The sequence below is a fragment of the Heteronotia binoei genome, chromosome 10 (genome assembly GCF_032191835.1).
Source record: "Heteronotia binoei isolate CCM8104 ecotype False Entrance Well chromosome 10, APGP_CSIRO_Hbin_v1, whole genome shotgun sequence".
Lineage (NCBI taxonomy): Eukaryota > Metazoa > Chordata > Lepidosauria > Squamata > Gekkonidae > Heteronotia > Heteronotia binoei.
The window spans coordinates 49,532,559-49,547,867 of NC_083232.1; the positions used below are offsets into that span (position 1 = coordinate 49,532,559).

The 15,309-nt window shown below is 44.1% G+C and overlaps 1 protein-coding gene across 3 annotated transcripts in view; it reads right to left on the bottom strand.

The window, feature by feature from the left end:
* DGKB (diacylglycerol kinase beta) overlaps positions 1–15,309 on the bottom strand; it is a 475,459-nt gene that overhangs the window by 441,433 nt on the left and 18,717 nt on the right. For 2 of the 3 annotated variants that reach the window (XM_060248589.1, XM_060248588.1), the window contains exon 2: positions 10,370–10,446. In XM_060248589.1, the coding sequence (XP_060104572.1) occupies positions 10,370–10,446 (77 nt within the window). Of the gene's footprint in view, positions 1–9,031; positions 9,053–10,369; positions 10,447–15,309 lie in introns of all 3 variants that reach the window. The other variant, XM_060248587.1, reaches the window with a different exon arrangement.

Here is a 15,309-nt window from a genome sequence, read left to right on the forward strand (position 1 = left end):
TACTCGGTCTTTCACCAATCACAGACAAACGGGCGGGGGGGAGGGGTGGCGCTATTCATATGGGAGGATTACTCCTTCAGGGCTCTCCCAGCCCCAACGATCAATGGTTTAGAATGTTCTGGTTTGGCATGGGATGTGGGGGAGGGGTTGGCGATTTGGTTGGTGTACCATCCGCCTAACACACCGGCCAATGCCTTACCATCCCTGATGGAGGCCATGGCAAGCTGGGTGTTGGAGTTCCCAAGGCTTATGGTCTTGGGTGATTTCAATGTCCATGTGGATGACATGGCCTCCAATCGGGTGATGGATCTAGTGTCTTCCATGGCGACACTGGGACTCTCCCAATTTGCTACCACTCCCATGCATCAAGCCGGGCACATGTTAGATTTGATCTTTGCGTCCGGGATTTTGGTGGACGACATCGCTGTAGAAGCGATGCCATGGTCGGATCACCTAGCCCTCAAGGCCCATGTGGGTGCGCCGCCCCAACCCTGTATGGGTGGCGAGCCTATTTTGGCTCGCCCACGGAGTCTGATAGACCCTGAGCGGTTCCAAATGGACCCCTGGACCCCTAGCAATTCCCTTGATGACCTGGTAGAGGCTTGGCACGACAGGCTATCCAGGGCCATCAACGAGATCGCACCTCGGCTGCGTCCCCGTAATAGGCTGGCTCCATGGTACACCTCAGAGCTACGGCAGCTGAAACAGGGACTCAGACAACTAGAGAGGCGGTGGCGGCATACTCGTGATGAAGCAACGAGAACATCCTACAGAACGTTTATGAAGTCTTATGAGATGGCAGTCAAGGCCGCAAAGAAAGACTACTTTGCGGCTAGGATTGCATCTGCAAATTTGCGCCCGGCACAATTATTCAAGATAATTGAGAATTTGACAACTCTGCCTCAAGGCAGACCAAATATGAGGGAATTAGAAATAGGCTGTGAGGCTTTTGCGAAATTTTTTGCAGACAAAATCTTGTCGCTCCGCCAGGACTTTCCCGCCACGTTGGATACAGTACAAGAACTCAAGGCTCCGTGCCTGTCTTCTGATTTCGTCTTGGACCACTTCGACGCACTTAGCCTGGGGAAAGTCGACGGAATTCTCGCTACTGTGCGCCCTACAACTTGCGATCTTGACCCATGCCCCTCCTGGCTAATTAAATCTTGCCAGAGGGAGCTTAGATATCCTGTACGGGATATCATAAATAGATCCCTCTTGGAAGGGCAATTTCCATCATCCTTGAAAGAGGCTATGGTTCGCCCTCTCTTGAAAAAAAGTACAGCAGATCCGGCCAATTGGCGAATTACCGACCGGTCTCGAACTTACCATTCTTAGGTAAAGTTATTGAGAGGGCAGTGGCATTACAGTTTTCTGGATAACACTTCCACCTTAGATTACCACCAGTCCGGCTTTCGTCCGGGTCATGGGACAGAGACAGTGCTGGTCGCCTTGGTGGATGACCTCCAGCGGCATCTGGATCAAGGCGGCGTGGCGGTGCTGATGTTGTTAGATCTGTCGACTGCGTTCGACACGGTCAACCATCGGCTATTGACCCGCCGGCTCACTGACGCAGGGATTAGGGGGTCGGCCTTACAGTGGCTTTCCTCCTTCCTTGACGGATGGGGACAAAGGGTGGCAATTGGGGGAGCGCTGTCCCGGAGGCACTCACTAATGTGTGGGGTGCCACAAGGTGCAGTTCTCTCTCCGATGTTATTTAACATCTACATGCGCCCCCTTGCCCATGGTTTGGGCTTGGGTGCCACCAATATGCAGATGACACCCAGCTCTATCTACTAATGGATGGCCAGCCTGACTGCATCCCGGAAAACCTGGACCCAGCATTGCAAGCCATGGCAGGTTGGCTCAGGCTGAGTGGGTTGAAGTTGAATCCAACGAAGACAGAGGTCCTTTGCTTGGGCAGCGGTGCCCCGGGAAGGGAAATCCCTCTTCCGGTTTTTGACGGTGTGCCACTGAAAGCGGCCCATAGGGTCAAGAGCTTGGGGGTTCTTCTGGAGCCTTCATTATCAATGGAGGCACAGATAGCGGCCACTGCTAAGTCCACGTTTTTTCATCTTCGACGGGCGAAGCAGTTGGCCCCCCTTCCTGGGCGCCAGGACCTAGCAATGGTGATCCATGCAACGGTCACCTTGAGTCTGGACTACTGTAATGCCCTCTACATGGGGCTGCCCTTGTGCTGAACCTGGCGGCTGCAACTAGTGCAGAACGCAGTGGCTAGGCTGTTGTTGGGACTCCCAAGATGGGAGCACATACGGCCGGGGCTGTGCGGACTGCACTGGCTGCCAGTGTTGTACCGAGTTTGTTACAAAGTGCTGGTTATTACCTTTAAAGCCCTATATGGTTGAGGACCTGCCTACTTGAGGGACCGTCTCTCCCCATACGAACCCCAGAGAGCACTGAGGTCAGCTGGAAAGAACCAGCTGAATATTCCTGGGCCAAGGGAGGCCAGATTGAAGACTACTCAGGATCGGGCCTTCTCCATTGCAGCTCCACTACTGTGGAACCAACTCCTGGAGGAGGTGCGGGCCCTGCGGTGTCTAGACCAATTCCGCAGGGCCTGCAAGACCTACCTCTTTAAAATAGCCTTCACTTAATACCGAGCCAAGAAAGATTCGCTGGATATGTTTTAGCCACTGAATTTTATAGAAGATCTGAGTCATAGCACCATGTTAATTTTAATACAAGTTGATTTAATGATGGTTTTATATAATTGTAATTATCGTGAATTATGGTTTTATTGTACATTGTATTTATATGTTGTGAGCCGCCCTGAGCCTGCCTCGGCGGGGAGGGCAGGATATTATTATTATTAGAATGCTACGTGACAAGGAGGCAGGTAATGGCAAACCTGCTCTGAACATCTCTTGCCCTGAAAACCCTACAGGTCACCATAAGTTAGCTGTGACTTGCTAGAAAAACAAAAATGAGACAGGGGCTTCCTTTTGTATTGCAAATTATCTTAGGTTTTATTTTAATCCCACTTAATTTAGTTCTAGCCCTCTGCTTTTCATTCTACTTTATCAGGGTTTTTTTAACTTCTTGGGGTGGTTCTTTTTATCTCTGTTTTGTAGACTCAGCATTAAAGTCTCCCTCCCTTCCCCTGTGGGGGATGGGCATGGTTGGAAACCAGTTCAAAGGGTTAATCATACTGACTGCAGAAATAAGAGGATGCTGACAGAAGACTCACAAGAGTAACTTCCCCATTGCCTTCATTGATCCTTGTGGCTATCAGTTCATAAGGGCCCTGCATTCCTAGGAATTCACTTCCCCATTGTCCAAAAGATATGCTTGGTGAGGTGGAGTGCAGGAAAGATCTTTTGTTGTTGTTCAGTTGCACAGTCGAGTCCGATTCTTTGTGACCCCATGGACAAAGTCACGCCAGACCCTCCATTCTTCCACCATCCTCCAAAGTCTAATCAAATTTGTGTTTGTTACATCAGTAACGCTGTCCAGCTATTTCATCTTTTGCCGTCCCCTTCTTCTTTTGCCTTTTGTCTTTCCTAGCATCAGGATCTTTTCCAGGGAGTGCTCCTTTCTCATTTGGTGGCCAAAGTATTTGAGTTTCAGCTTCAGCATCTGACTTTCCAGGGAACAGTTGGGGTTGATTTCCCTTAGGACTGACTGATTTGATCTTCTTGCAGTCCAAGGGACTCTCAAGAGTCTTCTCCAGCACCACATCTCAAAAGCATCTATTCTTCTGCGCTCGGCCTTCCTTGTGGTCCAGCTCTCACAGCCATACATTACTACTGGGAATACCATCGCTTTGACTATATGGACTTTTGTTGGCAGGGTGATGTCTCTAATTTTTATTATACTGCCCAGGTTCGCCATAGCTGTCCTCCCAAGGTACAAACGTCTTTTAATCTCATGGCTATAGTCACCATCTGCAGTGATCTTGGATCCCAGAAAAGTGAAGTCTATCACTACCTCCATGTCTTTCCCTTCTATTTGCCGAGGTGTGATGGGGCCGGATGCCATGATCTTAGGTTTTTTGATGTTGAGTTTCAAGCCTATTTTTGTGCTCTCCGCTTTCACCCTCAACAAGGAAAGATCTACAACCCTTGTATTCAAAGACTGCTGAACCCAACCCCCTATTGTTTTTTTATATTGCTATGCAAAAGTCTCATTTTAATAGCTCCAATCATGATGGCTTAACAAGAATGCCCTGAGGCTGCCATCCCTTGCTGCCCCATTGAACATATGAACATATGAAGCTGCCTTATACTGAATCAGACCCTTGGTCCATCAAAGTCAGTATTGTCTACTCAGACTGGCAGCGGCTCTCCAGGGTCTCAAGCTGAGGTTTTTCACACCTTTTTGCCTGGGTCCTTTTTGGAGATGCTGAGGATTGAACCTGGGACCTTCTGCTTACCAAGCAGATGCTCTACCACTGAGCCACCGTCCCTCCCATTGTGTATTGCTGGTCCACTGTACATTGCTAGATAAGCTAGTGCTCCTTACTCATGAGTTTTTAAATACAGCACAGCAAGCCACACATCCCCAGGGGGCTTCCCGAACTATTACATATCATGGTAGCACAGCAGTGTTGGCAGTGCAGCCACCACTACCTGACTTTGTTCCATACTGCAGAGCCACACATGCACATGTTAGATAACTTTGAGCACCCCTTTATTTATCAGCTTAGCTTATTTGTTAGAACTAAATTCTAAATGTCAACAGCAGCTCCAAACAACACACTGTCAGTAATTGAATGCCTTGTTCATTCAAAGCCAGACATGATCTAATTATGCCAACCCTCTCATTGGACTCTCCAATGTTATTCAGCCTATGGTTGTTTATGGTTTTGATAAATGGCAGTAGGCACCCCAAAAGGACTACCACAAGGAGCTAAGCCAGTCACAGAATGCTGGGTGATTCCAAGCCAAGTGACCTATAACAGACAGATGCTTTCTAATTGACATTATCTGCAGATGCAAAGGAGATGCTTCCTAGGTTCTTCTGAAACATTATCTGATTCAAGGAGGCACATTTTGTTTCCTCTGTGGCCTCAGGGAGATTTCCACATTCAGAGATGTCAGAACGTCCACATTAATAAGGCCAAACCAAGAATGTATAGTTGCATGCGTTCACTGCTTTCCTAGAATGTCAGCTTCTAGAGAGTAACCAGAAAGTCCTTGGTTTTTTTCCTGTTATATTCAAGACTTTTCCACTGAAGGACCCTCTTCTGCTCCATTCAAGGTCCTTTAGATTTCATTCCCAACATTTAGTTAGAAGTGAACAGCATATGGGAAGGAAGCACATTGGTGAGCTTCAAGGCACCCCTGAGAACCATGTTAGGCCCATATACTCTTTAAAATACTTGGCCAAACTAGTAATTAATATGAATGATGACACTAAAATTCTGAAAGAAAGATATTGATATTAACCATAAAAGTCTTATACTAACTTCATCCCTAGTCTTTATACTGACCATGTTTGAAAGCTGCAAAGTTTGTTCAGACATGTTTCTAATTTATAACAGCATGCTATGCTGTTTTGGCCGGGAACATCTTTTATTTTTTATTCATCAGCTTTATGACCAACCAGCAACCCAAGTCAGGTGCTGCCCTTCAGGAATACTGACAAATCCTGTTTTGCTATGTAAAGGCATTAAAAGCAAGGATGTCTTTTGATCCCCTGTTATTTAATTCATATATTAATTATCTTAATTCTTTTTTTTTACAGGAGGATTGCCACTCACCTTATCTCGCATTGGTAAAATTGCCAGTTCTCCTGTATGCAGATGACACTGTCTTGCTCTGTAGAGCCATAGTGTGGCTGCATAAACTTGTCTGTTTTCTAAATACTGCTGTAGGGAAGGTTTGGTAATTAACGTAGCAAATTCTAAGGTTGTTATTTTTAGTAGAAAACATAAAGAGATTATAAATGGACCATAGCTATGCAACAGGTCACTCAGTTTAAATACTTGGGATTATTGTTCAGTGCTGATCTTTCATGGAGAACTTGAATGACACTGGTGAATAAGAGATGTAAACAGCATTGGGAAAACAATCACTAGATTCTTTTATACTTCAGGGGGGCAATATATACCTTTAGTGCTCAGAGTATTTAACTCTAAGGTAGCTAGCCATTTGTTATATGTGGCTGGTGTATGGATAGACGTTGTTACTGAGGATACTGGTCAGCTGCTAATTAACTTTCTTCATGGTATACTGGGGACCCCCAAATGTGTGACCAGTGTTCTAAGAAATGAAGTGGGTGAAGTCTCTTATGAAGCTAGGGCATGGAGGAGAACATTTAATTTAAAGTCAAAGATCCTGCAATCAGATCCAGAGCTAAGTTTGCTCAGTCTTTAAAATTAGACAATCGTAAGAGCAACTGGGATAAATTGGTGAATGATAAATTAATGTGCCTTGGGATTTCAATAGAATCTATGGTAAGAGACAATGCTGACTGACTGAAATTCATTTGAAATATCTGGATTATAAAAAGAACAGCAATAAGGTTAAGAAGAGCTTGTACAACCTTCATGACTGGTATTCTCCTACTGGTTAGCATCCCAATGTATTTTCATGATCTATATATGTGCCTATATGTTGGCATGTCTTAAAGCTCTACCACCTGCAGTTTTGACAGGTAGACACACTAGTATGCCATATTCAGAGAGAACATGAAGTTGCACCCTTAATCACATTGAATTCATTGCTCCAGATTTTTAAAACTTAGACATGAGCAGATCCCCCTCCCTTAGTAAAGACTCTCCTTCTTCAACTGCTGAAACCTCTAGGCAACTGAGCAATGTAGGTGGACAGGTAAGAACATATAGGGTTGCTGGATTTTTGGCTGCCATTGTAGAAATATGGAACATTCTAAAACAATTGAATAAACCCTATCATATTTTGTTGGCGATATCCCATGATATGGGTAGTTTTCTGTTAGTTGTTTCAACAGAAAACTCTCAGCAGCTGTTCGAGACCATTGTGTCAGATGAACAGTAATAGAAAAGAAGAAAATTCATTTGTAAAACAAAAAAAGCATGTAGTGTGCAATGCTGGAATAAAAATCAATGCATTAGTAGACTTGGGAAATTATCCTCAGAGTACTTTAAATAGACTAGGTAGTTTTTAAGACTGGGGCAATAATATTCATCCTCTTTATTATGTCCCCATGTCAGAAGCATAGATGTGCTATTGGAATTAATCTACATTCTCTTGCAAATACACACATTCTCTTCTCTCTCCTTTTGTTTCTTGCTATTACAGACATGCTAAACTTAAATTTGAAATACCTATACACAAACACCTACAAGGAATAATCTTTCTGTCTAATTATAAAATAAACACATTTATTCTATCTAGTTAGACAAAAATAATGTCATCATCATCATAAAAATGAAAACTGAAGACCAGTGAATATCAATCAGCAAAACTCTGTGGCACTGGTAGTGAAATTATCCCTCCTAGCTTCAGTGTGATTTGTTTTGAGAATACTAATAAGCATATGGATATGAGTGATACATGAATAACCCATAGTGTGAAAGTTGCTTTGTCATAGTAATCAATAATGAGGCTGCAATCCTCATAAATAACACTGAAAAAAACTCATTTGTTTGCTATGCGCATTTTCTTACCAACTGAACAACCTATGCACTGATGATTTGTTTGCCAGTTAAAATGAGCACTATTTCAAGTGTACTTGCATTTGCAGAGCTGGTAGAATTTATCATCACATAGACAGTCAGCTGACAGCCACTGTTCATATGGGGTCAAAACATACTGAATTTCTAGGACTGATGAAAATTGGAATTTACTGTCTTCCAGTTCAGTTTGGGAAGTCACAAAAACTACAATCCACTCCCTCCCTGGTAGGAAGTCATGCTGGGGTAGACTTGGAAGAGTGATTTACTGGAAAAAGAGGCCCCAATAACAGCCTACCTTTTGTTTAAACAGTAATTCTCCACAGCAGGTTACTCTCCCATATGAATGGTAGAGTTTCTGGCTGGGTGATTATTACTGGTGCAAAGGGGACAGGCATCTGAGCGTATATAAACAGCTAGGAACATTTCCCAAGGCATCCTATCAAACGACTTTCACGTGCCCAAACATTTTCAAGTGCTTGACAGGAATGTTCACAAAATGTAAGTGGTTTATGATTAAGAATGGAGGTTCACTCAGTAACTAGTTACAATCTCTTTAAACATATCTGTATTTATCTGGCTACCTAACACATTGGGATTAATGGATTAAACCCAAGGGATTAATGACAGGTCACAGCAGCATATAAATATAGAAGGTTTACAACTAAATGAGGGCAAGAGATATGGGAAGCAGGCACATGCAGAATAGAATTATTTCTAAAAATAGAAGTTAAAGAAACCCTCCCACACTCTTAACTTTCATAGTGTTAACTACCAACCACAGCCACCCATACCTTCATACAAATGACTCCTATCAACTCTTTCATGTCGTCCTCAACTTCAACACACCTATCCTTCCCTTCCAAGGACCAAATATGCCCCAGGGGCAAGAGGGAATTGGTTCATGTTACTGGGGCCTGGAAGTCCAGATAAGGTAGCTAGCCTGCAGGTAGGGCCTGGAGATCTGGAATTTCAACAATCTCCAGACTACAGAGGATGACTGCACTCTGACATTATACCCTACTGAGATCCTTTCTCTCCCCAAGCCCCACCTTCTCCTGGCTCCACCACTCAAATCTCCAAGAAATTCTAAACCAATGGTTGGCACCATAAGTCCAGAGAAGATGTTAGCATCATATTTCACAGGAAAAAGTCAATACCGGTTGGAATAAATTTTACTCATCAGGCTCCTTACCTCCTATGTATTTTGTAAATAGTATTATTTGAAGCTGCCAATATAATAATTATGTATTCTATATTTTCTACGACCAAAATATTTTCAAGTATGTTTGATAAAAACAGTATTTTCCATTAAATGTAGTTGCTCCTAAAACATGAGTGCTTCAGTGAAAATACAAAAAAGGAAATATTATTCTTCATATATCAGCAAAACTATCACCAAAAACACTGGCTTACTTGTTTAAGAATATCTTGCTTCTGGAATGCATGCAAAGAAAGAAAACAAATTACACACACATTAATACAGTCTTACAATTTTTCATTTTCTCTTCTTACAATGGCATATATAGCTTTGTTTTACAGGTAAGCAATTTAAAAGGATCTCCTAATATATGTAGGGGTCAAAAAATACTCCAGAACAAACTAGTATAAACTTTTGATAGGGTTCTTTTTGGGGTGGGGGGTGGGGAAGAGTCATGCAGGAGCTTTTACCTTTTCTGTTCACTAATATAAATCTTTTGTTTTATTGTACTGATACAAGGATAACGGGGTAGACACAGACTCATTTTCTGCTTTTACAAAGCACTTCTGTCAGTAGAAAAGAACATTCCTACATCTCTTCTCACTGAAGCCCACAGATCTCTCTAAAATGCTGTTTCTGGGGGCAGGACACTCAGGAAGAGCATGAGAAAAAAACTGGGAGTCTATAGAAGGAAGAGGGAAGTACTGAGAATTATTTACTTTTTCTGTAGTGGAAAATTTCATCTGGATCCAACCCTTCATTAAATCTCTGAGAACACCTGAGAACTCTCACTAAAATTTATTTCCAAGGAAATTGTTGATTTAGCTCTTCCTCCAATTTCTTTTTCAAGGAAATGAAACAGACTATATTTTTTCACACAAACCTAATCTTAATATCCTCTGGATTTTTTGAAAAATACAAATTTACAAAAGTAGAGCTTCAGTGATATGCTGAGGACTTACTTCCCATTTCTGTACCAATTTCAGCAACTCATGAGCAAGAACAACCTTTATATGTAATATTCCACAAACACTTGCCACCTTATGTAAACAGGTCTTTTCACAGGTGTTAGCACATCAGATGTGGGCAGGTGCTGCAGCACATACTAACAAATGCTTATTATACAGGTTAATTAAGATATCACATGAGTAACTTCTTGCTCTCCTGAGAAGATGTGACCAACTGAATCAAGGGAGAGATCTAAAAATGATAGACTGCTCTGGAAGTTGCCCTGGGACTATGAAATGAGGCTCATTGTGCTATCTCTCCTCAATTTTTTTTTCCACTGGGGACAAATATTTATTTATAGCCCTTAGCTGTAGGTGAGATGCAAATATTTCTCATTCATCTTTACAAGTACACCACAATCACTTTTGCTCTTATTTTGAAAATGAAGAAGTGAATGAAAAGACATTAGCTTGCCAATATCCAATTTTCTGTCTAATACACCACACTTTTAGAAAATGAAAGGACAGTAGAAAAAGCAACTCTACCAAACATGACTTTCCAGAAACTGATATAAAATTCAAAGACAAATAAGGAAGAAAAATTACCCCTTCAGGATTGTATTTTGCTAGCACACCATTACCATGGAATTCCTCTAAAACATCCCTAATTTTCTTTGTGGAATCTGCAAAAACAAGGACAGAGGCCATGTATTTATTCATCCTGAATGAATCAAGGATCCTCCATCCTAAATTCTATCAGTATTCTCTAGAACCAAGGCCTATTTGCTAAGGACAACACAGTATAATAGCAGAACACAGTTCTTCAACACAAGTATTTAAACAGATTTACAGAGATTCAGTTAAGGGCAGAAGTACATATTACTTGTAGTTCCATAAAGCTTCCCCCCCCCCCTTTGCTCTTATACAATGTAGCTATTTTAAGGCTACAATTTTAACTGAAAAATCAGTGCAGTGGGGTTAATTTCTGTCCACTTTTTCTGATTACAAATCACCATCTGCTAAAGAAAGGTGTATTTGTGAAATTTTTAGTAGAAAGTGTAAGATCAGCTTGCACACTGCAGCTATCAGTGGGAATATACAATAAGAATGGAAATGTTAAATATGCCCTCTCTTGATGCACACATCCCTCTTAAAATGGCCCAACAACTGCATCATGCAAGAAAAAGGAGTGTGGGAAAGGATCATGCAACTACAAGTTCTCCTTGCATATAATAATGAATATTATAAATACTTTTCTAGTGTTTACTTAAAATTTACTTTAAAGACATTGATTGTTCTCTCTCTCTTTCTCCCCTTATGCCATATTAATGTTTCAGACCATAAATTTATGTGTCTGTGTTTATACACCGAAACACATATGTTTGATTATATATTTTTCTTTTTTCTAATGTACTCACAAAGAACTGAAATGGCAGTGTTTACTCATAGTCCCATCCCAATCAAAGCAGAAATGTAAGAGGAGGAAGGAGGGTCATAGAAGCAACTCAGAGGAAGAGCCCTATAAAAATGCATTATATTTTACGTATTCCAAAGAAGGAGCAGCAGGAAAGAAAATATAGCTAGACAAACCAGACAGTGCTTGTTTTGTAAAATGAAACAAAAACAGTATTAAAACAGTATTAAAAGTTATGCAAGTTATTCAGAAACATTAAACAGGATCTTTCATAAGTGCTGGAAATGCAAAAATACTTTAGGGATATCACATATTGGAAAATGGATATTTGGGTGATAAATATTATTTCTGTATATTGAAATAATATTCTGTATATTCCTATATCAATCAAAAGGTTGAGGTTTAATATTAAAGAGAGGTCCTTTGTGCTTAATTTGTTAGTAGCTACCAAATTTAGAGCTCAGTGGAAACTGAATACTATCCCAGAAGAAGATTGGCTATTTAAATCTTGGCCAGTGGATGGAATGGAAATAATGAACATTGGAGAGGAAATCCATGGAACGAAAAAAAGAATTTAATATAGGTTGTAGCTTCCTGGAATACAAAGTCTTATATCAGCAAAAAAAAGAATCTGCGTTCATCATCAATAACCTAGAATTGGTCCTTTTCTGTTTACTGAAGATGGTTTTATCTTGAGGAATGGACAAAGGGGATAGCGAAAATGAAACTGAAGTCTCCACTGACTCTCAACAACAGCCATCATTACAAAACAGCAGTAGTTTCTCAGTCATATATAAACTGAGATAAGGGAATAAGCAGAAGACAAGAAGCGCAGAGCCAGGCAGGCCTCCTAGAAGAAAGAACTGTGCTTCAAGGGCTTTAAAATATTATAGAATCAAAGTGTTGGGATGGGCCTCCAGAGTCATCTAGTCCAGCTTCCTGAACAAATTAGTCTAACTTCCTGTACACACACCCAGTAACCGCTGCTCCATGCTCAGAAGATGGCAAAAAACCACCCCTCCAAAATCCATGACCAAACGCGTCTGGAGAAAATAGCCTCCTGACCCAACGTGGCAATCTACATTTCCTTGGGCATGCAAGAAAGGGTCAAGAGATCTAAGCACTGATGCAACCCTTCCTGCCCTGCTTCTCATGATCTGCCAAAGTTCACAGAATCAACATTGCTGTCAGATGGCCATCTAGCCTCTGCCTAAAAACCTCCAAAGAAGGAGAATCAGCCACCTCCTGAGAAAGCCTATTCTACTGAGGAAATGCTCTGTCAGGAAGTTCTTCTGCATGTTACCATACCATACCATAGACCTTTATTGGCATTAATACAAAAATACAGTATACTTTAAAACCAACACTGACACTATAGAATATAATAAAACCTTAGGAAAAACCAGCAAAAGTTAAATGACATAAAATAGCAGTAAGCTATGCATGAGTAAAAGCCTCTCTGATTTGGATCGCAACCTGTAAAAAGCAAGCAACGTGAGTAGTGACGAAGTTGTAGGGTGACCATAATGTCTGAAGGCCAGCCAGGGACACTGGGGGGGGGGGTGTGCGTGCGCGAAGCGCGTGCGCCGCCGGAAACAGGAAGTGACGTCACTTCCGGTGACGTCACTTCCGGTGATGTCATGCCACCACCGGAAACAGGAAGTGGCATCACTTCCTGTGACATCATTTTCCCCGCGTCACCTGCCGGAAACAGGAAGTGACTTCACAGCACTTCCTGTGACGTCCCCAAAAATCCCCCAAATATCACCGCCGGAAACAATTTTGTTCTCAAATCCTGTATATACTTCATCAGTATATGGGATAAGGCACTTTCTCAACTGTGCTGCATAATGCAGCCTATTTATTTTGTCCTGTTGGCTCTGTTGGCTCTATCTGCGCCACCTTCATCACTTTCGGGGTGTGGATCCCCCAGTGGGGTGGTCTCCCGACTCCCTCCGCTGACTGTTTCTGATAGCCCTGCGCCCCCTCTTTCATTTGATATGTGTCCCGTGCGGGTGCCACCCTCCCGCCGGGAGATGCCGCAAAATGAGCCCCCTTGAGGCTTATGGCGGCAGGGCTCGGGGGAAGCGAGCTAGACTGCTGTTCTTTTGAGGGGTTATAGAGTGTTTCGAGCCCGTCCCTGTGGCATCGGTCCCATCGTTGTGGGACCAAGGGGGCCGGCGCAGCGGCACGCCGAAGCAGCCTGTCACTAATAACACCGGTCAAGATGCAGGACAGGAACCTGGAAGTGACCGACAGGCTGCTTCAGCGTGCCGCTGCGCCGGCCCCCTGGGCCCCACAACGATGGGACCGATGCCACAGGGACGGGCTCGAAACACTCTATAACCCCTCAAAAGAACAGCAGTCTAGCTCGCTTCCCCCGAGCCCTGCCGCCATAAGCCTCAAGGGGGCTCATTTTGCGGCATCTCCCGGCGGGAGGGTGGCACCCGCACGGGACACATATCAAATGAAAGAGGGGGCGCAGGGCTATCAGAAACAGCCGGCGGAGGGAGTCGGGAGACCACTCCACTGGGGGATCCACACCCCGAAAGTGATGAAGGTGGCGCAGATAGAGCCAACAGAGCCAACAGGACAAAATAAATAGGCTGCATTATGCAGCACAGTTGAGAAAGTGCCTTATCCCATATACTGATGAAGTAAATACAGGATCTGAGAACAAAATTGCACTAGAAGACACAAACACAAAGCTCCCTTACACTGAATCAGTGCTTGGGTCCACCAAAGTCAGTATTGTCACATAAGAGAAGCCCTGTTGGATCAGGCCAGTGGCCCCTCCAGTCCAACACTCTGCGTCACATAATAACATAAGAGAAGCCCTGTTGGATCAGGCCAGTGGCCCATCCAGTCCAACACTCTGCATCACATAACAACATAAGAGAAGCCCTGTTGGATCAGGCCAGTGGCCCATCCAGTCCAACACTCTGCATCACATAACAACATAAGAGAAGCCCTGTTGGATCAGGCCAGCGGCCCATCCAGTCCAACACTCTGCATCACATAACAACATAAGAGAAGCCCTGTTGGATCAGGCCAGTGGCCCATCCAGTCCAACACTCTGCGTCACATAAGAACATAAGAGAAGCCCTGTTGGATCAGGCCAGTGGCCCATCCAGTCCAACACTCTGCGTCACATAAGAACATAAGAGAAGCCCTGTTGGATCAGGCCAGTGGCCCATCCAGTCCAACACTCTGCATCACGTAAGAACATAAGAGAAGCCCTGTTGGATCAGGCCAGTGGCCCATCCAGTCCAACACTCTGCGTCACATAAGAACATAAGAGAAGCCCTGTTGGATCAGGCCAGTGGCCCATCCAGTCCAACACTCTGCATCACATAACAACATAAGGAGGGAGGGAGGGAAGGAAGGAAGGAAGGGAAGAAAGGAAGAAGGGAGGGAGGGAAGGAAGGAAGGAAGGGAGGGAAGGGAGGGAGGAAGGGAGGAAGGAAGGGAGGGAGGGAGGGAAGGAAGGAAGGAAGGAAGGAAGGAAGGAAGGAAGGAAGGAAGGAAGGAAGGAAGGAAGGAAGGAAGGAAGGAAGGAAGGAAGGAAGGAAGGAAGGAAGGAAGGAAGGAGGGAAGGAAGGGGGAGGGAGGGAGGGAAGGAAGGAAGGAAGGGGGAGGGAGGAAGGGAGGGAGGGAAGGAAGGAAGGAAGGGGGGAGGGAGGGAAGGAAGGAAGGAAGAAAGGAAGGGAGGAGGGAGGGAAGGAAGGAAGGCAAGGGAGGGAGGGAGGGAAGGAAGGAAGAAAGGAAGGGAGGGAGGAGGGAGGGAAGGAAGGAAGGGAAGGGAGTGAGGGAAGGAAGGAAGGAAGAAAGGAAGAAAGGGAGGAGGGAGGGAAGGAAGGAAGGAAGGGAAGGGAGTGAGGGAAGGAAGGAAGGAAGGAAGGAAGGAAGGAAGGAAGGAAGGAAGGAAGGAAGGAAGGAAGGAAAAAAGGAAGGAAGGAAGGGAGGGAGGGAGGAGGGAGGGAAGAAAGGAAGGCCGCCCCCCGCCCCCCCCCCCCCCCGCTTTCGGCCCCCTTACCTTATTCCAGGGCGGCGGATCCAGCGGCGGCGGCGGCGGGGAGTCCTCCGGCGGCGGCCTCGCGGCGAGGGAGGGAGGGAGCTGCCGGGGCTGGCC